Consider the following 24,707-nt stretch of genomic DNA (forward strand, 5'->3'; position numbering starts at 1 on the left):
CTAATTTACACTTGTGGTTAAGGGGTGGTAAAAACAGGCGGTTGAGTTGAGTTTTTAGCCTCCCCCACGCAAAGGCAGCTGTAAGGAGGTATATACGGTGGCTAGTGATGTATTTAGGTTTCGTGCTGCCCTAGGCAACACAAAAAATGGCTCCCCCCACAGACATTGACCAACAACACCCCAGCCCCCCCCCCCCCACCCGAAAGAGCCTTCCACTACCACCGGGCAACTCCCCACCCCTGCAAGAGGTAGGACACTCACCTTCACAGCTCCGGACATCTCCTGGAACAAGTCTCAGGCTCTGCATACACCATCAAGTAGCCTCTCTCAAATCCCACCTGGTCCCCGTGCTGCGTGTTTCCCTTCTTGCATTCCTTTTTTCAGGGGACAGCGCTGCCCCCCCTGAAAAATGCTGCCCTAGGCAAATGCCTTGTTTGCCTTGTGGTAAATACACCCCCCTGATGGTGGCCTCAGTGCTCTGCAGCAAAATGATCCCCCCATCATGTTTGGCAGGCATTACCACCCACCAAATGCAACCCATGTATAGGACCGTGCCTCCGGGGCGTGTAACGCACATGGTTGTGGCGCAGTGGTGAGGGATTGTAGGGGTTAAAACAGGCAGCAAGGGGTGACTTAAACGAGAAGTAGGGCTTCTTTTCCCCCCAGATATACTTACCTAGGTGGATGCAGGATCGGTCCCTCGCTGGCTGTAAGGGTGACAACTCAGCAATCACTTGGTTGCTGAGTTCTCCTCTCTGGTGAGAGGCTGAGCCAGGTGCCGCTCCAGACTCTGGAGTGGATCCCGACTTTGAAGTCGGGATTCTTTCCCCAGCCTGGAACGGATGAGTGATGTCAGCCGACAGCAGGCTACAGTCCGCTATCAGCTGAAAATGGGTCACGGAATGATCCACAGAAGTACAGCCAAAAAAAGCTTTGACTGTACTTCTCCTTTAATACCTCTCTGCCTGTCAGTGTGCATTGGTGTGTGCTGAAAAAAAAAGACAGGTTGTACTTTTGGGGCTCCTTTTTAAACACGCATAGTCCTCTGAAAAGCGATCGGTGATGGATTACTTTTCAGAGGGCAATGCTTGTTTAAAGGAGCCTTAAAAGTACAACCTGTCTTAATTTTTCTTTCAGCACATACCCATGCACATTGTTGTGAATTGAAGCAAAAGGACATAAGGCAAATTGCCTTTTGTGGGACATTAGGACTGCGTTGGGCAACGTTCAACAGAGGGCAGTGCTTGGAACCAGGGAACACTCCGCTGCCTTTTACAGATTCTGTCCCTTTAAGGACCAGCTCACACTACATGCATTTCAGTTGCTTTTTTTTCTGCATCCAAAACGCACAGTAAGAAGGTTATATGGCTGTCAATGTCATAGTTCATATCCGTGCTTGCAGTTCCGGTGCGTTTTTGATGCATTCCAGTTCCTTTTGTCCCCCCTCTCTTTTTCTTCAATTGATATAGGGACATGTGCATTCCCGTGCAGTTTTGGTGCATTCTGGTACATTTTTGATGCCAGTTCACACTAAATGCATTTCAGTTGCTTTTTTCTGCATCCAAAACGCACAGGTTATATGGTTGTCAATGTCATAGTTCACATCAGTGCTTGCAGTTCCAGTGCATTTTTGATGCGTTCCAGTTAATTCCCCCCCCCCCTCTCTTTTTATTTAATTTAAATAGGAACATGTGCATTCCAGTGCGTTTGTGATGCGTTCCAGTTAATCCCCCCCCTCTCTTTTTATGTAATTTAAATAGGGACATGTGCATTCCAGTGCAGTTTTGGTGCATTTTTTTATGTCAGTTCACACTACATGCGTTTCAGTTGCTTTTTTTTCTGCATCCAGAACACACACAAAGTAGATTATATGGTTGTCAATTCCAGTTGCAAAAAAAATGTAGAACAGGCAGCATTTTTCCTGCACAGAACTGTACTGGAATGCGGTAAAACGCACTGGAACGCACATGTCCCTATTTAAATTGAAGAAAAAGAGAGGGAAAAAATGAACTTGAATGTGTCAAATGCACAGAAACACATCCGGAACGCAGCTGGACTGCGTTTCTATAATGTGAACGTAGCCTAAGACAGGGACCCAGGTGTGCATTGAGAATGCCAGCATGGAAATGGGGTAGGAATTGGGGGGGGTTCCAGCGTGAATATAAACGTCAGTTTTCATTTTAGACTGGAGAACACCTTCAAACACTGCACTGCATGAGATGTGTATTGTCGTGTGTCTTGCAGGCAGGGGCGGACTGACCATTCGAGCACTCGGGCACTGCCCGAGGGCCCGGGGTCAGTAGGGGGCCCCATGAGAAGCCCCTGGTACCTTTTTCATAGCCTTTTTTGGGTGTGGGCTAGGACACAGGGGCCCCATGATCTCCTATTGCCCGGGGGCCCCATGAGTTGTCAGTCCGCCCCTGCTTGCAGGATACACATGCAGACATCCATAGAGTCAGGTGAAGCTGGGATCCTGGTTGTGGTTTGGTGCCGAGTGGAGAATGTTGTGGTTCCCCTCCCATCACATAGCCGCCTTAATAGAGGTGATACATTATTATGGAGACTCCCAGGCGTCTCTTCTATCCACAAATGTATTATTTCGACACACCCGCCGCACAACAGAGAAACGCCACATTGGAGCTTTGCTGTGATTCATTCTAATTCCAGGATACGGTCAGTTGGAGGAGAACTCCAGGCAGCACTAATCATACCTGACGTGTCTGCTCTGTATGTGATACACTAAGGCTAGCTTCACATCTATGCGTGTGCGGTCGAAGCATTTTCATGCTTCTGCATTTTCAAAAAAAATATTTTGTAGGAGAGGGAGAGACTGGTTTTTAACCTCCCTGGCGGTATGATTATTTCAGATTTTTGGTGCTGAAAGCAGTACCATTATTTTGCATGGAAATTTGGCATTTTATATTGTAGGCCTGTAATTCTTAGGAATAACTCACTGAAATCTGTCCGAACAAGAGTCTATTAAACATCCCAGGTATGATAAAACTTGAAACACGAAATCATAAATTATAATTTAATAAATAATCATAAAAAAAATATATAATAATACATTTAATTCAATAATATAATCAAACCAAAAACACTGAAATTTGAAATATAGCACCAAGTTCACTGAGCAAAGTCACAAAATCGTTTTCAGTGTCTGATGAGGAATTTCCCCCACGAATAATTATCACTCAATTCTGCAAGTGGTTCTGATTTACTATCGCTGTTCTCTAGGTCTAAAACCGCTTTTGACCTAAAGGGACGCTTTTTGGACGCCATGGACATTTCTCAGTTTCCAGGCAGAAAGAACAGTAAAAATGCAGGCAGGGCACAGGACAAAGCACTCGGGACAAAATGTATGTGAAATGGTTTGATACAGGAATGTTATACTATGTGATTTTAGTGAATGTCACTTTTTGTCATTTTCAAATTTCCGGGGATGCGGGGTCCGGGGAGACCGGATATAGTGAATGCGGGGTCCGGGGGGACCGGATATAGTGAATGCGGGGTCCGGGGGGACCGGATATAGTGAATGCGAGGTCCGGGGGGACCGGATATAGTGAATGCGAGGTCCGGGGGGACCGGATATAGTGAATGCGAGGTCCGGGGGGACCGGATATAGTGAATGCGGGGTCCGGGGGGACCGGATATAGTGAATGCGGGGTCCGGGGGCACCGGATATAGTGAATGCGGGGTCCGGGGGGACCGGATATAGTGAATGCGGGGTCCGGGGGGACCGGACATAGTGAATGCGGGGTCCGGGGGGACCGGATATAGTGAATGCGGGGTCCGGGGGGACCGGATATAGTGAATGCGGGGTCCGGGGGGATCGGATATAGTGAATGCGGGGTCCGGGGGGACCGGATATAGTGAATGCGGGGTCCGGGGGGATCGGATATAGTGAATGCGGGGTCCGGGGGGACCGGATATAGTGAATGCGGGGTCCGGGGGGACCGGATATAGTGAATGCGGGGTCCGGGGGGACCGGATATAGTGAATGCGGGGTCCGGGGAGACCGGATATAGTGAATGCGGGGTCCGGGGTTTAGCAACACTTTAAGCCTAGTACAGACGATGAGAAAATTAGATGAAAAATACCACTTTTGGAGCGCGATAGCCTGATTGCTAGATCACGTTCATGCGAAACTATCTGAAGAGACGAGCACGAAGATTTTTCTCATACGATACCAGAACTAACAATTTTCGTTTAATCAGTACAGTATTCGTTCATAAAAAATCGAGTGACCAAGAGTGCACATGCTCAGAAACTAAATAATACAATACATTATATTATCATGGGAAGTTGTATTTTTTTTGTATTTGTTCGTTTTCGATATGACTAGCATGCAAAAAAAAAAAAAATTCTCATGTGTTCAAGGCTTAAGGGTAGGTTCACACTTGTGCAGGTGGTTGCGGGTGCAGCACAGCATGTAAATCACACCCGTTCCTGCACCCTCAGCCAAACTTTTCAGGCTTAATGGCACTCCCACAGATCTGAAAACAGTTTTTCGGCTGCAGGAAATCACATGGAACTAGAGCACAATGCAATTTCCCCGCAGCTGCATTTAAAAAAAATGTGTAGGAACCTTTTTCTCGTGCTTAAAAACACATGCACAGCACCCCATTCAAATGAATGGGCCTTCGTGCCCAAACAAACATGGCCGCCTAGGTGTGAACCCAGCTTTTGGACCTAATCACACCTAGGTGGTCTGTTGTGGTGCGTTTATGCAATCTATTGATTTGAATGGGCTGTCAATGCACTAAGGGGAACCAAGCATCAATTTTTCAGGTAATGGGTTACCAAGCAAACCACATTCTAGTGATGCTGAGGGGGGTCTTTTTTTTTTTTTTTGTTTTGGACATAGTGTGAAAAAGTTCACATTTTTGTCCCTTTTTTTTTTCTGTCTGTCTCTCACTTCCTGTGCTTGTGACACCTATGCAAGAAATAGGGGAAGCGGCTGTCACCAGAGCAAGCAGTTCCATTCCTTCCCCGCAGTACTATGACTTATCACCACAATCTCAAGAAGTTTGGTGGTATTTATAGGAAACAATAACCTGAAATTGACCTGCACTTTTTGTCTGCAATATGAAATATGACACTCTCTTCTATGTTATATTATTGATTGACCGGGTTTTATTCGCTGCCTTAAATCGCATACACATTTACTGTCAAAAATATAATTTTTTTCTCAAAATTGTCGGTATTTTTTTATAGCGCAAAAAATTAAATATGCAGAGGTGATCAAATACCACCAAAAGAAAGCTCTATTTGTGGGGAAGAAAGGATATACGTTTTATTTATGTACAGCATTGCATGACTGCGCAATTGTCAGTTAAAGGAAAGCAGTGCCATGTTGCAAAGAAATGGCCTGGTCAGGAAGGGGGTAAATCCTTTGAACGGCAAGTGGTTAATATACAAACGCCTCTATTTTTTAATTTTTTTTCCCCTGAGAAATCACTTTGAAAAGCACCCCTCTAGCCTTTTTTGCCATGGCAATCTTGAGTAATCACAGATTATTCATGTAGCATTTACTTCCTGGAATCCACCTGCCTTTAGCTCAGGCATGCAGGCAGGAGAGTGTGCCTAGCTGAGAAAACCCCTCCTGAAGACTCCTAGGATGGATGTATGACATCATTTGCCTAGTCCAGAAAGCAGGAATTACCTGAAGAAAAGAAGTTGTGTGTGTGTGAGTGTGTGTGTATAATATACTTTTTGGCTCTGTATGCCACCAGAATAAATGAAAACTAAATTATCCAAATGAATTTGAAGTGCAGACTTTCAGCTTTAATTCAAGAGGTTGAACATAAATATCAAATACAAATTTTAGGAACCTCAACCATTTTATACATAGTCCCTCCATTTTCAGGGGCTCAAATGTAATTAGACACTTGAATATATTCATAAATAAAATGTCCATTTTTAATATTTTGTTGAGAATCCTTTACTGGCAATACCTGCATGAAGTCTGGAACCCATGGACCTTACAAAAGACTGGGTTTCCTCTTTTCTGATGCTTTGCCAGGCTCTAACTGCAGCTGTCTTCAGTTTTTATTTGTGGGTCTTTCTGCCTTTAGTTTTGCCTTCAGCAAGTGAAATGCATGCTAAATTGGGTTGAGATCAGGTGATTGACTCGGCCATTGCAGAATATTCCACTTCTTTTCCTTCAAAAGCTCCTGGTTTTCTTTTGCAGTGTGTTTTGGATCATTGTCCATCTGTACTGTGAAGCGCCGTCCAATCAACTTTGCTGCATTTGGCTGAAACTGGGCTGACAGTATATCTGTAAACACTGCAGAATTCATCCGGCTGCTTCTGTCACATCATCAATAACCACCAATGACCCAGTGCCACTGGAAGCCATGCATGCCCATGTCATCACACTGCCCCCACCATGTTTTACAGATGACGATGTGTGCTTTGGATCATGAGCTGTTCCAAGCCTTCTCCACACTTTTTTCTTTCCTTAATTCTGGTACAGATTAATCTTAGTTTCATCCATCCAAAGAATGCTTTTCCAGAACTGCTCTGGCTTTTTTAGATTTTTTTTTGGCAAAGTCTAATCTGGCTTTTCTATTCTTCAAGCTCATGATTGGTTTGCACCTTGTGGTGAACCCTCTGTATTTGCTGTTGAAGTCTTCTCTTGATTGTAGACTTTGACAATGATATGCCCACCTCCTGGAGAGTGTCCTTCACTTGTCTGGATGTTGTGAATGAGTTTTTCTTTACCATAGCGAGGATCCTGCGATCATCCACCACTGTTGTCTTCCATGAACATCCATGCCTTTTTTATGTTGCTGAGCTCACCAGTGCGTTCTTCTTTCCTCAGAATGTACCAAACTGTTTATTTGGCCACTCCTAATGTTGCTGCTATCTCTCTGATGGATTTGTTTTGTTTTTGAACCCTTACAATGGTCCGTTTCACTTGCATGGACAGCTCCTTTGAACACATGATGTAGGTTCACAGCAATAGATTCCAAGTGCAAATACCACACTTAGAATCAACTGCAGACCTTTTACCTGCTTAATTGATGAAGAAATAACAAAGGAGTAGCCCACACCTGGCCACGAAACAGCTTTTGAATCAATTGTCCAATTAGTCCCTTGAGAAAGGGGGGGGGTGGCTACTCCTTAAGAGCTGTAATTCCTAAACCCTTCCTCCAATTTGGATGTACATACCCTCAAATTACACCTGAGAGTGTGCACTTTCATCTCATATCCAGTATATAACTATAGCTTGAATATGTTTTGGTAAATACCTGGAAAAAACTCCAAAATTGTGCCTGTGTCCAAATATATATGGACCTATCTGTATGTGTGTGTGTATGTATATATGTATGTATGTATGTGTATATATATGTATTTACTAATGCTAGTGGCATAAGGATTAAAAATAATCGATGGTTTAGCAGAGTACATTTCAGCTTTAACAAGATCTGGAACACTATATGTGGCCCACTGACTGCCATATTTCACCACACTGCTGGCATGTGACCCCTGCACCTGGCGCTGCAAATATTTTAGCTCCCACAGGAGGACTTGACTGTTTCCTTTTTTCCTTTAATAAATAGATCTCTAGGAGTTATTAGGGAACACAGCAGCTTTGGATGTGTGTCGGTTGTTGTCAGTGCCTGGCTTCTTTCATGGCTTGTTACCATCGCGGCCTCCATTGTCCTTCTGTCACGACTCGCAGTCTGTATGCTATGCTGATAACTTGGCGCTGTAGTCTTTGTTACTTGAATTGGGGCTTGTATTTCTGTCTGTTCAGTCCTGCAAATTCCACCGTCCTGCCAGAGATGAGGATCAGGTAGATGACCTGCCTTTTCTCTGCTGTAGTGAATCAACACAGCTGGGTCACCTACCCACCCCTGGCCTGTGAACTAGCAGCAGTGGATTGCTATCTCCTCCCTCTGCTCTCTCCTTGAGACCGGGTTCACCCTGATACGGTGCGGGAAACGCTGCGAATCCTGTGCGTTTCCCGCACTGCATTGCAATCACATGGCATTCATGCAACCTGGTACGGGTGTCAATATTAAATTGACTGCCAGAAACAGATCACAAAACGTATTGCGAATCGCTGCCAGAAATCGCTTCACATGAATGAGAACAATGTGATGTGATTCAGGTGCGAGTAAAAGGAAAAGGGTCTTGCACCTTTTTGGAGAGGATGCGATGCAATTTGAGTCATACAAAATGTATGGCTCAAATCACACCGCACAGACATCTCATGTACAAAAACAAACAAGGGCGCGCTCTCATCGTGCATTATTACATCGAGTTTATATAGCGCCAAAGGGTTTGCTCAGCGCTGTACAATATGGGGGGGGGACAATACATGGCACGGTACAACAATAACAAACAACGTACGAGGGGTAAGAGGGCCCTACTCTTTCGAGCTTACAATCTAGGAGTATTACCGTGGTACGCAACGTATTTGTGTAATCAAATAGATATATACTAACAAACCAAAGGAGAATAAAAGCAGAATAAATAGTTCGCAATGGCAGTTAATGCAATGCTGTGCCCTAACTAGGGATAAGTTGACGCGTTTCGGGAGACGAACCCCCTTCCTCAGAGCTGAAATGTGTACCTGCTGGTCCAATACTTATATGCCAAGAAATGCCAAAGAGATCAAAAAGTCCCTCCCCACACACACACACATGGCGGTCCAATCAAGAAAAAGCTGATTGGATCCACCTCTAAACAAAAAAAAAATTAAATGAATGGAAATGCAAAGAATGCAAATATGTATAGACATGAATGGGTATATGAATGTACAAGCCACATCAAATAAAAGTAAGAAATGAATGATAAAAAATATAATAAAAATAAATGGACAAATTGTACTCACCCATAATATCAGGATGGATGAACGTGGCTCAACTAAAGGATCCCTGACCTAGGAATTTCTGTCCCATATCAGATAAAGTGTATGATGTGTATCTTACATTAGATGATATATATAAAATGTATTAGATGTATGTCCAGGCACATATGATAAAAAATATATGAATGTATATTAGTAGCTGGCTGATTAATATTAATTAGCCAGCGTGGCATCTGTGAAATCAAATTTCATCATAAATTTAGGCCAAAATGTATTCTGCTCCATGTCTTTGCTGAAAAAAAAAAATCCCAATGCGTGTAAATGAACTGGTTTACGTGAAAGTTATAGCGTTTACAAATGGCGGTATATATACTGGGATTTTTTTTTTTCTAGTAATGGCGGCAATCAGTGACTTATTGTGGGACTGTGACGGGCATTCTGACACTGGGTGAGAATTGACTCTGTGTCACTGACATCCCCAATGACACCAATACAATGATCAGTGCTAATAAAAAGCACTGATACTATACTAATGGCACTGGGCAGGAAGGGGTTAACATTTGGGGCAATCAAAGGGTTAACTGTGCTGTTTTACTGTGGGCTGTGTTAGTGCTTTCAACTGTAAGCATACTGCTTTGTATGGCTCTGCTATGCAGAACCGTGCAGGAGCTGACGGGAGAGAACTGTATGGTTTACATACAGTTCTGTCCCTCCATCGGTAATGCTCCGTGATCACCGGGTGCCACCGAGTAATCACCGTCTGGGACCGGGTGATTGACAGCAGAGGCCACAAAATGCAAAATCACGTATATATACGTGATTTTGCGCACCCCTGCCATTTTGTAGCAGTATTTCTGCTATAGGGAGCAGCGGGAAAGCGGTTGAATGATCATTTATTTTTAAAAATAAATATTTAATACTGGGTACAGTTATGATGCTGGTTTTGCAAAGCATACTGGGCACAGCAGCAGCCTTTTACATTGAGGCAGCTTTTGTCTGATTGAAAATAAAAATGAAAAAAAAAAATGATATATTATTCCTCAACATGATAAAGAAAACACATCAAAAATACACAGTAACCTTAATGAAGGCCACGGTGTTCCTGAACATGATGGAAATCCTGTTAGGGGAAAAATGATCTTTGGTAAAATCGGCTTTATGGGAAACAATTACACGCGGCTGCAGTGAGAACGGCAAGTGAAAAGGTCTCCGAAAGGAGCTGTGATTAGATCGGAGAGAATGCAGCCTGCACGTCTATTGTCATGGGATAATACCGCTCTGATTGAGGTAATGTCACCCGGCGTGATAAGGGAATATTAATTCAGCTCAGGAGATTTTATAATCCTAACATAATCACCTATAATAATCTTTCCCTATTATAGCGGCGAGGCTCTGGGAACTGCTGGAGGCCTTAGCTGTCAGATCCATCTGAAGAAGAAAAAAAAAAAAAAAACAACACAAAAAAAAGTGTACACTGTATGATCAAAAGTTTGTGGACACTTTTATAATCTCACATACTATATGGTAAAAATGATGACACCTCCTCCTACAATAATTGAGTGTAGGTGTTTCCAATGAAGGTTTTTGTTAATGTTACAGTATACATACAGTACAAAGAAATATTAACTCCTTGGTGCTGGCACCTCCCGGCCCTGTAAGGGTTTCATGAGGCGGGGTTTAAGATCATGTGGCCGCCATGACACACCATCACGGCGGTTACATGATAGGGAAAGGTCCCGATCGAAAGGGAAATGATAAATGGTTTTCAACTTTTTTTTACAATTATCTGAAAAGTGTGGTGTTCATTTGTATTCAGCCCCCCGGAGTCAATACTTTATAGAACCACCTTTTGCTGCAATTACAGCTGCAAGTCTTTTTGGGGATGTCTCTACCAACTTTGCACATCTACAGAGTGACATTTTTGCCCATTCTTCTGTGCAAAATAGCGTAAGCACTGTCAGATTGGATGGAGAACGTCTGTGAACAGCAATTTTCAAGTTTTGCCACAGATTCTCAATTGGATTTAGGTCTGGACTTCGATTGGGCCATTCTAACACATGAATATGCTTTGATCTAAACCATTCCATTGTAGCCGGAAGGTGAACCTCAGTTAGGGAAATTTCAGGCTGTAATTCTTCATTGAGCCCTCAGGATCCTCTCCACCAGTTCACCTCCAGCATGCTTCCATTACTAGTTCCAAATTGGGAGTGTCCACTTGTGGGCAATCATGTAGAATGTGGTGATGGCAAAGCCAGCTCTCCGTTAACACCTTGACAGAGCTACCGAGGGCTATTTTTGATTTTTTTTTCCTTTTTTTTGTTTTTCTCTTTTTAAACACCTTGGATGCTACAAAGTACTCAGATGCTGCACAAAGCTGGCCATACACACTTTTTTTTTTTCATGTGATCAGCTGTTCCTGTCTGATCATTTTAAATAGATTGGATGCCTAAGACTTTTGATTGATGCAACACATGGGGTAAATTTGCGTACACTGCGCCGGTCACTTTTCGTTGTTGGATATTTCTTGGGAAAAATGATACAAACATCTAAAGGATATTTCTTGGGAAAAATGATACAAACATCTAAAGGTAATCTTTCTAAATCTATGGGATTGTATGTCTGGGTAAAAATAAAAACAGACATATTTAGTACATTTCTGTAATACATACACGATTGCCCATGCTTAATCCTTCTAAAAAGTCTACAGAAAATACCTGTTGTTCTGCCAAAAATCCAGTCTGTTTGCTGTTTTTACTCACATCACAGTGCACTGAAATCCCAGACAGGGTTGAGTTGAGGTTGAGGTGCCTATACTTGTACGGCCTGGATGAATGCTTGATATTTGTCAAAGAAATGTTTGTAAATAGAGTCATGTGTAGGGAAAGTGTTTTTGGGAGATGTAGTTCTGGTGGTGCCTACATCAATAGCACTGGCTTCTCAGCAGCCACACTTACAGTAATCAACAGGTATGAGGAGTTTTTGATCACTACTGTAAGAAATTTCTTCGTACTTGGAGGATTGGCTACACAGCACTGGAACCCTAGGATTATCCTATTGGTGTTTCTGTCCATAATGTTGTGGCAGTGCTTGGCAAACGTGCAGTTCGTTTCGTTTGAAATTGAAATTCGGACAAATATTTCGTTGTTTGGAGATTTGGATGTATCCGAATTTCCAGATTATAATAGTAGCGATTTTAAACGAATCAAAATGAATGAAACTGAATTATGTCCGAAATTCGAATCAAATTCGAAAATGAAATTGAATGCGAAAACAAGAATAGACTAAAGAATAGAACAGAAAATAAAAAATAGAATAGAAAATAATAGACTAGAAAAAACAACAGAATAGAAGAGAAAATTAAAAGAAAATCATAGCGTAAAACAGAAAATAGAATAGAAAATAAAAGAATAGAATAGAAAGAATAGACTAGAAAAAACAATAGGATAGAAGAGAAAATAAAAGAAAATCATAGAATAGAATAGAAAATAAAAATAGAAAATAAAGGAAAAGATAAGAATAGAATAGAAAATCTACATATTTTTAGGTAAACCTGATTAGTAACAATTATCCTAAACTGAAATTTGCATAAGCTCCATTGTAACTGGTTCCCTTTGAGTATCCTCATTCATGACGATGGCTGGCGTGCTTATATGCGGATAGCTTGATGTGCGCTCCACGTGCCTGAAGCGATGAGTCAGGAGGGTTACCATGGCGATCAGTTTATAGCCACCGTCTTTTATATTTCCTGTAAATCCAACAGTTTAATGTTTACGAACGACCTTCTCTGCACCGTGCTCCCCATATCTGTGAGTGAATGGGTACAGAGCCAGAAGATTCTAGGGCTTTCTGGCAGCTTACAGAGGTTGTGCTGACAAACTATAATAGACACAAAAGAGGACCAGTTCCCTGTGAACTAAAATTCGCCCAGAAATTTCTCATCCCTGTTGCAGGAAGTTTCCTATATTGGGCAACCGTGCAGGTGGTGATGGCTAAATGCGATGGTCATGTGACTGTTAGTAGACCAAGTTTTTGATGGTTTTTTTTTCATGTACAATGCATGCATGCTATGTAATGGGTAATTGTAACCCTTCCAGGTATTTATTACCTCTGACAGAGATCCCCCTGACAATATCGTTGTCTCATTTTTTTTTTTCCTCTCTCCAGAAGGACAGAGCCAAAATTGTTCAGGCATCATCCACTTCCTGGACTGAGATGCCGGCTCAGAGAGCACGCAATCATGCAACATTAAGGCTAGATTCACATCTGTGCGAGTGGTGCCGCTGCGGATCCGCACAAAAATCCGTGCAGCCGCACCACCCGCACAGAAGAATGCGGACCCGTGGGCGGGTGCCATTAATTCTAATGGCTCACCGCCCGCATTGGAAGTCACAACCGTACTGGGAACCGAGGTTCCCGTGTGAGCTGCGTTTTCAGAAGAAGGGCAGGGACTTCTTCCCTGCGTGTCCCGGGGCACGGGAGTCCATTCAAATGAATGGGCTCTCATGCCCGCGCAAAATGCGGACCGCAGGAACGTGGATATATGAACTGGGGGTAATGCTAGGTTTACAATCTGTGTGTATCCAGAATGCGTGCAAAATCATGCACTTCCATGAGATGCACTGAAATGTACTGCCCTTTTGCAGACGCACGAGGGTACCATTATTTATTGGCATCTGCGCACATCTGCAAACATGCAAGCCAAATCGCATGGTGCTGTGCGTTTTTGGAAAAGAGTCAGGAACTTCTTTTCCATGTTTCTTACACATAGGACAGCCCATTAAAATGAATGGGCTGCCCTACATGCGCTGTGCGGAAACGCACCTGTTCTTGGTCGCACCCAGGGGCGAACTGACCATTTGGAAATTCAGGCAGTGCCCGAGGGCCCGGGGTCAGTAGGAGGCCCCATGAGATGCCTCTGGTACCTTTTTCATAGGCTTTTTTGAGTCTGGGCAAGGACACGGGCCCCATGATCCCCTATTACAGTCTTATCACTGGGGCAGGGGAGACTGTGGAAATGTTTCCGTGTCAAAAATGCACTGTGGTTGTATTTTTGGTCCATGTTTTACAGGTGCATGCCAACCAAGAAATGCATCAAAAACACATATACTTTTTTTACACTTTATTTTTTCAACGGAGCAGTGTAAAAACGCCCTAAGGGTGGATTTGGACATGTCTAAATTTGCCTTGCCTCTAAAGCCTGATCGAGCTTCAGAGGCTACTGACAGGCGGTGACGCCTCCCCACCTCCCTGTTCTAACCCCATTTTGCTGACAAATGTACCACAGCCACAAGTATTGCATGCGGTTGCAGGGCGTTTGCAGCACTTCCCCATTTACTTGAATGTGTATAATTCAGCGGGCTTGCTGCCCACCAGTTGCTACATGTTGGGTCAACTTTACCATGGGTGCGAAGCATTGCGGCACGTAAACATCCCTATTCCCTGCCTATTGCAGGTTAAAGCAGTAGTAAACTCTTCTACATAATTTATTATTTTTTTTAGGGGCCCCCAGGTGGGTTATGCCTTTAATGTGCTAGTATCAATGGCATATTAGTACATTATGGCAGACTTACCTGTCAAACGGTGCCTTCCAGTGCTGCGGTGGGATCGATCTTGTGGGCCTCAGTTGCTTCCATCTTCACCTGGTCTTATTTCCCTGCCTTCTGCTGTGTGATAGGTTGGACCACGATGACGTCACTCCCATATGCCATATGCTTGGCATATTATGACAGACTTACCTGTCAATCTGTGCCCTCCAGTGCTGCAGTGGGATCGATCTTGTGGGCCTCGGGCGCTTCCATCTTCACCTGGTCTTATTTCCCTGCTTTCTGCCGTATGATAGGTTGGACCACGATGACGTCACTCCCATATGCCATATGCTTGGCAAATTATGGCAGACTTACCTGTAAAACGGTGCCCTCCAGTGCTGCGGGGGGATCGATCTTGTGGGCGTCAAGCGCTTCCATCTTCACCTGGTCTTATTTCCCTGCCTTCTGCCATTTGATAGGTTGGGCCATGAGGATGTCACTGCCATATGCATGGCATATTATGGCAGACTTACCTGTCAATCTGTGCCCTCCAGTGCTGTGGTGGGATCAATCTTGTGGGCCTCAGGCGCTTCCATCTTCACCTGGTCTTCCTTCCCTGCCTTCTGCCATGTGATAGGTTGGACCACGATGACGTCACTCCCATATGCCATATGCTTGGCATAATATGGCAGACTTACCTGTCCATCGGTGCCCTCCAGTGCTGCAGTGGGATCGATCTTGTGGGCCTCGGGCACTTCCAAATTCACCTGGTCTTATTTCGCTGCTTTCTGCCGTGTGATAGGTTGGACCAAGATGACGTCACTCCCATATGCCATATGCTTGGCAAATTATGGCAGACTTACCTGTAAAATGGTACCCTCCAGTGCTGCGGGGGGATCGATCTTGTGGGCGTCAAGCGCTTCCATCTTCACCTGGTCTTCCTTCCCTGCCTTCTGCCATGTGATAGGTTGGACCACGATGACGTCACTCCCATATGCCATATGCTTGGCATAATATGGCAGACTTACCTGTCTATCGGTGCCCTCCAGTGCTGCAGTGGGATCGATCTTGTGGGCCTCGGGCACTTCCATCTTCACCTGATCTTATTTCCCTGCCTTCTGCCATGTGATAGGTTGGACCACGGCGACGTCACTCCCATATGCCATATGCTTGGCATATTATGGCAGACTTACCTGTAAAACGGTGCCCTCCGGTGCTGCGGTGGGATCGATCTTGTGGGCCTCGGGTGCTTCCATCTTCACCTGGTCTTATTTCCCTGCCTTCTGCCGTGTGATAGGTTGGACCACGATGACGTCACTCCCATATGCTTGGCATATTATGGCAGACTTACCTGTAAAACGGTGCTCTCCAGTGCTGCGGTGGGATCGATCTTGTGGGCCTCAAGCGCTTCCATCTTCAGCTGGTCTTCCTTCCCTGCCTTCTGCCATGTGATAGGTTGGGCCACGATGACGTCACTCCTGCGCATGCTCACTGGAGTCACATCGCCACAGCACAAGGGCTATAAATGTTTGCTGAGCTGCATGTGTGCAGCTCAGTGAACATGACAGCTGGCAGGCAGAAGGATGCATTTATGGCAGCAAAGACTGATAGGATCTCTTCTGTCATAAATACCCAGCTGGTCAACAAATTTTAAAAAAAGTTAAATTTGCTTCCACTTTAAAGGTAAGGGCAGCTCAACCGTGCATTTTTGTGGCTCTCCAACTGCAAGTCTAAACAAGGCCTTATAGTTTTGCTGTATATTGTGATTGGTGAGGAATTTCAGGAAACAGGAAGCACCTCCGTATTGTGTAGTGGATGTGGGGTAATCTGTTTTTTTTTTTTTTTTAATTAGGCAATTAAAAGACAAAATGTTGTCTCAACCCAATAAAATAACAATTGTAACAGTTTGTGGCCGGCAATGAGGTGGAATGATCCAGAGATGGTGTCTATATATCAATAAGCCGTAGTGCTTCTTCTTCCTAACAACATGTGAGCTGCTGAATTATCTGAATCATCTTTCCCATCATGCCTTTCTCTGACCATGTCTTTTTTTTTTTTCCTTGCAGGATATGAGAAAACATGTCTTCCTGACTCTGTTTGATACTGAACAGTCATACGTGGAATCCCTGCGCACACTGATGGAGGTACTGTACACCAAGCACCATAAGTGTGGAATAAAATGAGATTGTATTACAGATCTGGAATGTCTTGAAATACAGGCTGGTCATACATTATACAAATTTCTTACAATTTTCTGTACAATTTCTGTACGATTTCCTTTAGAATTACCTTCAACTATTTAGGGCAAGGGCCTGCCTAATTGGATATAATTGAAAGTGTTGTTTAGGTTTGACCTCATATTATATGCTTTTTGGTAAATCTAAAGGAAAATTGTATAAAGTATGGCCAGCCACATTATACAATTTTCTTGAGAATTTTGCTTTAGATTTACCAAACACCATATAATATGAATATAAATAAACAGCGCAAAATTAGATTCTTAATCACTCATAAAAACTTATAAAATACGTGCATAAATTAATAGTGCTTATCCTCACTTATAAATAAAATAAACCACCAAAAGTCCATGTGTTAAAAAAATTATATAAATGTGTAAACTTCTTTTCTTCAAAATTTCTTTAGATGTAAAAAAGGAACTTCCACCTTCCACCCGTGCACAAACCAACATCAAATACACTCACCAGAACTTGGTGAGTGAAAAACCTTTAAGGAATTTTAGGGATCCTAATCCCTCCTTGTTGCCACACTAGAGGAAAGCTTCACCATCCGAATAGGCTCCACCGTTCAACCAGAAGAAAAAACTCACATAGTATAATATTGTCACACAATAGTAACCTTTTAAAACAGAGATTAAGGCCACTCACATGTCAATCACTTCATAAAGGCATATTTATTAGATATAGTAGGCTTCAATCCAGCAAATCTACAGCCTTTTTCTTCCAGGAATCTCACATCCACAGTGAAACAAAGCCAGGACTCCTCATAGACCAACACAATTAACCAAGATGGCCACTGGAAGGCACCGCTCAGCGTGCGTTCCACTCACCGGAAATGACGTCAGACGTACAGGGTGTGGACCGGAAATGCGTCAACGCGTTTCGCCCCTCCCATCGGGCTTTCAATTATATCTAATTAGGCAGGCCCTTGCTCTAAATAGTTGAAGGTAATTCTAAAGGAAATTGTACAGAAAATTGTATAGTGTATGGCCAAATCCTTTTAAGAAAATTTATTCTAATTGCTGTACTACTTTTTGTTAGTGCTAGATACAATATAAATATACAGGTACACGAGTGCTAACTGCCTATTGCAGAGGCTGCTGATCACCTTCCAGAAATACTAGATGCCTAACTGTCTCTTGCTTCAATACCTTCTGACATGGAACAAGCAGGGGCGAAATGACCATTTGGATACTCGGGCATTGCCCATGGGCCCGGGGTCAGTAGGGGGCCCCATGAGATGCCCCTGGTACCTTTTTATAGGCTTTTTTGGGTGTGGTTTGAGTGTGGGCGAGGACACGGGCCCCATGAACCCCTATTGCCCGGGGGCCCCATATGTTGTCAGTCCGCCCCTGGGAACAAGCATGCAGCAAGCAAAAGTCAGATTTGCAGCTCTAAGTAAATTAGTGAGTTGAAAAGCAATAAAGCCCCATGTGATCAGCATAACAGCCAAAGACCGGAATTGTCAGCCTCCATGTTTACCTCATCAAAAGCAATGCGGAGTGAAATACATGGCCTTTCTGTCCGGCTGAGCCTAAGTCTTTATTATTTCTAAAACATTAACATAGAATAAGTATGTGGATCAGGGAATGTTAACCTCACTTGCCACATGCTTGATCCAAGTTCAGTCACAGCAAGGCAGTCAACATCTTCGGAGAGGTCAAATTTCTATTAGTAAAGGTTTACGACTTGCCTATAATGCTGCTCACAGCTTCCCCTCTTGCTGTTCATGTGACTAGGAATCGTAGGCAATTGGTCATGTGATCTCTGCTGAAAGGGAGCATCATCAGCTCTGAATTCTGATCCTTTTGTTCAATAGAGATTAGCTGACCCTGTATCTCAACAGCACATCGTGGAAAAACACCAGTTATGCCTTTTAGTGGCCATCCGAAGAAAGAGCTACACTATATTGCCAAAAGTATTGGGATGTCTGCCTTTACACGCACATGAACTTTAAAGAGCAGGGCCCTCTGAATCCTCCTGTATTCATTTCTATTGTAATTGTACTGTCTGCCTTTGATGTTGTAAAGCGTTGTGTAAACTGTTGCCACTATATAAATCCTGTATAATAATAATGGCATCCCAGTCCTAGTCTGTAGGGTTCAATATTGACTTGGCCCCGCCCTTTGCAGCTATAACAGCTTCAACTCTTCTGGGAAGGCCGTCCACAAGGTTTAGGAGGGTGTCTATGGGAAGGTTGGACCATTCTTCCAGAAGCACATTTGTGAGGTCAGGCACTGATGTCGGGGGAGAAGGCCTGGCTCGCAGTCTCCGCTCTAAGTCATCCCAGAGGTGTTCTATCCGTTTGAGGTCAGGACTCTGTGCAGGCCAGTCAAGTTCCTCCACCCCAAACTGGCTCCTCCATGTCTTTATGGACCTTGCTTTGTGCACTGGTGTGCAGTCATGTTGGAACAGGAAGGGGCCACCCCCAAAATGTTCCCACAAAGTTGGGAGCATGAAATTGTCCAAAATGTCTTGTTATGCTGATGCCTTAAGAGTTCCCTTCACTGGAACTAGGGGGCCAAGCCCAACCCCTGAAAAACAACCCCACACCATAATCCCCCCTCCACCAAACTTTACACTTGGCATAATGCAATCAGTCAAGTACCGTTCTCCTGGCAACTGCCAAACCCAGACACATCAATTTGATTGCCAGACAGAGCAGTGCGATTTGTCACTCCAGGGAACGCGTCTCCAATGCGTGATTTACACCACTGCATCCAACGCTTTGCATTGCACTTGGTGATGTAAGGCTTTGGATGCATCTGCTCGGCCATGGAAACCCATTCCATGAAGCTCTCTGCACACTGTTGTTGTGCTAATCTGAAGGCCACACGAAGTTTGGAGGTCTTTAGTTATTGACTCTGCAGACAGTTGGCGACTTCTCTGCACTGTGCGCTTAAACATGCGCCAACTCCGCTCTGTCATTTTACTTGGCTTCTGTTCCCAGTTGCTTCCACTTTGTTATAATCCCACTAACAGTTGGCCGTGGAATATTTAGTAGCCAGGAAATGTCACGGATGGACTTATTGCACAGGTGACAACCTATCACAGGACCACGCTTGGAGTCACTGAGCTCCTGAGAGCGACCCATTCTTTCACAAATGTTTGTAGAAGCAGTCTGCATGCCTAGGGGCTTGATTGTATACACCTGTGGCCATGGAGGTGATTGGAACACCTGAATCCTGAATCCAATGATTTGGAGGGATGTCCCAATACTTTTGGCAATATAGTGTATTTCTTTGACTGAGGATATTTAAGACACATTTGACTATGGTGACCCTGTAAAGCAGATTCTGCATGTAGTAATCATACAGCTGCACCATGTACATATATTTGTGAACTATACATGGAAGCAAAGATGTAACCTTAGCCAAAGCAGTGCACACAGCTGCATGGGGCCACAGTGGGTGGGTAAATGCTCAGGCTTTGCTTCCCCATCAGGTACAAAGTGAAGGGCATGGATGGCTCCTGCCAAGATGAGGGGCATGAATGGCTCCTGGCAAGATGAGGGGCATGGATGGCTCCTGCCAAGATGAGGGGCATGGATGGCTCCTGCCAAGATGAGGGGCATGGATGGCTCCTGCCAAGATGAGGAGCATGGATGGGTCCTGCCAGGATGAGGGGCATGGATGGCTCCTGCCAAGATATGGGGCATGGATGACTCCTATTACATCCAAAATGAGGGACATGGATGCCTCCTGCCGAGGCAAGGGGCATGGATGGCTTCCTGCTGCTAACCCTCACTATCCACTCTCTGAGGCTTGTTTTTAAAATACCAGGAAAGAAAAATAGTCTGCTACAACAAAAATAAATAAAACTTCTAATCAAAGATGCAGTGTTGCTTAGCTGGCATTGTTCAGGAGGATGAAGTTACATAAAAATGTGTATGAACTCATGGAGCCAAATGCTGAGCTTATAGAGCAAACCAAAACGCTGCAGGATATAGAACAACTCAAAAACCAGGTCAGATGACCCCTAACTTCCATTAGCCACTGACTGATTTCATTTGCTGTGTGGAGTTGCCCTTTAACCACAGACCTCCTGAGTATGTATTTGTGGCTCCGCGGCTGAAAGTGGAAAATTACCAGTATGTTTCCTGCTGGGAGCTTTACTTACACAAGCGAAAATGTAGGAAGTGACAGTTACATCTGCAGAGATTACCAGGATCCCTGCGTGACTTCCATTCTATGCTGTTCATTGGTTAAACTCTCTCTCTCTCAGTACTGCCATCACCGTAGAGTACCAGTCTTCTATGTATTTGTGGAAGAACCTAAATATGTATTTCCAATTGTGCAAGCTTACTTATAGGCGCCCCTTTTTAAAGTTTATATAACGCTAAGTCAAAAATTATATATCTGCTGGTCATGGTCTGCTAATGTAATTATGCTTAGTCTTTTCTGCTGAGGTATGTATAGCCAATTATTTATTTAGTTTTGGATAGAGTAGGGAAGAATTAAGGGTGTCAGGGTTTTTTTTATTTTCTGTTTTATGATTTCCTTTCACTTCCTGTCCTGTAGACACAACAGGAAGTGTGGAAATATCTCTCAGTGAGGGAAATTTCCTTCTTTGTTACTGGAACTGGGTCCCCAATGGATGTTTTTTTAGTTTTTTTTTCTTTTCTTCTCAGCTCCTGTTCTGGTGACTGCACATTTTTGGTTTTCCATCACTGTCTGGCTGACGATGTTCATGGAGACCAATAAAGAGAGTGAATCTTCCCAATGGGGGCATAGACCTAACAGGAGTTTCCAATCCTCCCACATGCTATGCAAGACTAGAAATAAAAAATATGGCTTTATATACACATTAATATCTGGTTATACTGCCACTAAGTGATGTCATGTCATAGTGACAACAATGCTTAATAGCATCACAATACAGCAGCATTGTTGTCTCCCTATTCAATAAGCTAGAGAACCATAGGCCAATGTACGGCGTAAGCAAATCTGTGCAAGCAAACAGTGTCTGAATCATTCTCCTCCTTTTTTGAGTGAAATTGGCTTTGGGAAGGAGGATCAGAAAATGGAAATGCACCCACAGTTGTGTGTAGAGTCCCTGGAAGTCGACTGAGAGCTGATGATTTCTTTACAATGTAAGACCATTCAAGAGATGCAATTGCATGAATAAGGTTTAGGGTATTTAGTTCTACCTTAAAGCGATATCACAGAAATTTTTTTTTCAAACTAAAATAAAAATAGGTTATAAAGTACTTACCTGCTCAGTGTAATGTTATTGCACAGTGTGGTCCTTTACCTTCTCTTTGACAGTCTCCTGATGGCGCTCTCTGCTCCTTCTTTGTCTGGGTGCCCCCTTAACAAGCCATGAGCTATGGGGGCACCCCTGTGGGCGGGTTCTAGTGCTAGGCTGCTTGTGTCCATACACACACGCAGTGCTGATAAGCCACACCCCCATTCCTGTGCCTCCACACAGTAGTTTGACTGACAGAAGCAGAACACAAGGTTCCCACTGCTCCTAATGCCTCCTGTGAAACCACGAAGAGGGGAGAATGGTACTGCAACCAGAACAGTGCTGGATCAGTGAGCGGTGGCAGGTAACAGTTTAGGGGGGGAACAGTTAGTGAGGCATTTTATTACCTTAATGAAGCGCAATGTGTTCAGGTTAAAAACAGTTTGACTTTAGAACCACTTTAACCGCTTGCCTACCGGGCACTTATACCGCCTTCCTTACCAGGCCATTTTTAAGCTTTCAGCGCTGTCGCACTTTGAATGACAATTGCGCGGTCATGCAACACTGTACCCATATGACATTTTTATAATTTTTTGTTCACACAAACAGAGCTTTCTTTTAGTGGTATTTACTCACTGCTGGGTGTTTTATTTTTTGCGCTATAAACAAAAAAAGAGCAAAAAAAAATTTTTCTACTTCACTGATATGCATTGATGAGGCGGCACTGATGAAGTGGAACTGATGGGCAGCACTGATGGGCACTGATAGGCAGCTCTGTTGAGCTGGCACTGATGATGGGCACTGACTGGCGGCACTGCTAAGCACTGATGGGTGGCACTGACTGCTGGGCACTGACTGGCGGCAGTGCTAGGCATTGATGGGTGGCACTGACTGCTGGGCACTGACTGGTGGCACTGCTGGGCACTGACTGGCGATACTGATGGATGGCACTGCTGGGCTGCACTGATGGATGGCACTGGGCACAGGAGGGTGGTACTGGTGGGCACTTATGGGCACAGGTTGGTGGCACTGCTGGGCACTTGTGGGTGGCACTACTGGGCACCAATCATCAGGGCACTGATCATCAGTGCCCTGATGATCGGTGCCAATCCCTTATCTGACAACTGATGGTAACGGCAGTACTCTTCTCACGCTGTGACAGCGTGAGGAAAGTGCAGCTGATAACCAGCAATTGCATTTCCCGGTCATCGGTGTGTCATTGGACAAGGCTGATCACATGGTAAAAGGCCGTTGTGATTGGACTTTTACCATATCACGTGATCAGCTGTGTCCGTAGGACACAGCGATCACGGAGATCGCCGGGTGCTCGCCCCCAGGGGCATGCAGGAGAGCGCATTCTGGGAGGACGTCATATGACGCCCACCCAGAACTGGCCGGCCACAGTGCAGCCGTCATTCGGCTATCTGCGGTTGGCAAGAGGTTAGAGTAAAGTTCACCTTTCGTAACATGTTACACCCATATTCAGGATGTAACATGTCTCCTCCCTGCTAGCTGTCACAATTAAAAAAAAAAAAAAAAAAAATTTCTTGGCTGCGCTGCGCTCTGCCCACCGGACGCGTCACTCATTCACAGTATTCTATGAATGAGAACACTACAAGTTCCAACAGCCTTTGCAGCTGTCAGATTGTAGTTCTCAATGAACTGTGGAGCTCCATGGTAGTTCATTGAGTCTTCCTGTCGGTAAGTATCTGCTTGCCCGTACGAGGTTTGCCCGCACAAATATACACTGACAGGTGTGCAGGAGATCTGCACATATTTTTTGTTTTTATTAGCATAGATAGTTGGATAGTTAGCAGGCAGAAGGTAACTGAAGACCAACGTGTTACTCTTGTCAACTGTCTGGCTTCTGAATGTACATACTGATATTAGGTAACAAAGCCCTGTAATTGTTTGCATTCCTCTAAGCCAGGGGTCTTCAAACTTTTATTGTACTTCACACTTTAGGAGGGCTGGACTAAGGCCTGTGAAAGTATAAAATGCCTCAGGAGTGATAAAAAAACTGTGTTCAGGAAGAGGTGGGATAAGGCCCCATCATTGGTATTAGTGGGATACATTGTGCCCCATCATTGGTATCGGTGGAAGGAATAGTGTCCAATCATTGGTGTCAGTGGGAGGAATAGTGTCCCATCATTGGTATCAGTGGGAGGAATAGTGCCCCATCATTGGTATCAGTGGGAGGAATAGTGCCCCATCATTGGTGTCAGTGGAAGGAATAGTGTCCAATCATTGGTGTCAGTGGGAGGAATAGTGCCCCATCATTGGTATCAGTTGGAGGAATAGTGCCCCATCATTGGTATCAGTGGGAGGAATAGTCCCCCATCATTGGTATTAGTGGGAGGAATAGTCCCCCATCATTGGTATTAGTTGCAGGAATAGCGCCCCATCATTGGTGTCAGTGGGAGGAATAGCGCCCCATCATTGGTATCAGTGGGAGGAATAGTGTCCCATCATTGGTATCAGTGGGAGGAATAGTTCCCCATTGTTGGTCTCAGTGGGAGGAATAATGCCCCATCATTGGTATCAGTGGGAGGAATAGTGCCCCATCATTGGTATCAGTGGGAGGAATAGTGCCCCATCATTGGTATTAGTGGGAGGAATAGTGCCCCATCATTGGTATCAGTGGGAGGAATAGTGCCCCATCGTTGGTATCAGTGGGAGGAATAGTGCCCCATCGTTGGTATCAGTGGGAGGAATAGTGCCCCATCGTTGGTATCAGTGGGAGGAATAGTTCCCCATCGTTGGTCTCAGTGGGAGGAATAGTGCCCCATCATTGGTATCAGTGGGAGGAATAGTGCCCCATCATTGGTATCAGTGGGAGGAATAGTGCCCCATCATTGATGCCAGTGGATGAAATAGGGCTCCATCACTAGTATCAGTGGGAGGAATAGTGTCCCACTGTTGGTGTCAGAGGAA

The 24,707-nt window shown here is 44.3% G+C and overlaps 1 protein-coding gene across 1 annotated transcript in view; it reads left to right on the forward strand.

Annotated features, from left to right (window-relative positions):
* LOC149461640 (rho guanine nucleotide exchange factor 17-like) overlaps positions 1 to 24,707 on the forward strand; it is a 350,052-nt gene that overhangs the window by 224,807 nt on the left and 100,538 nt on the right. Inside the window, exon 2 of the mRNA XM_089678032.1 lies at positions 16,416 to 16,493. Within this exon, the coding sequence (XP_089534158.1) occupies positions 16,416 to 16,493 (78 nt within the window). The remainder of the gene's footprint in view (positions 1 to 16,415; positions 16,494 to 24,707) is intronic.

The sequence above is a fragment of the Staurois parvus genome, unplaced genomic scaffold, assembly GCF_062004578.1.
Source record: "Staurois parvus isolate SC_StPar_1 unplaced genomic scaffold, SC_StPar_1.0 ptg000196l, whole genome shotgun sequence".
Taxonomy (NCBI): Eukaryota; Metazoa; Chordata; class Amphibia; order Anura; family Ranidae; genus Staurois; species Staurois parvus.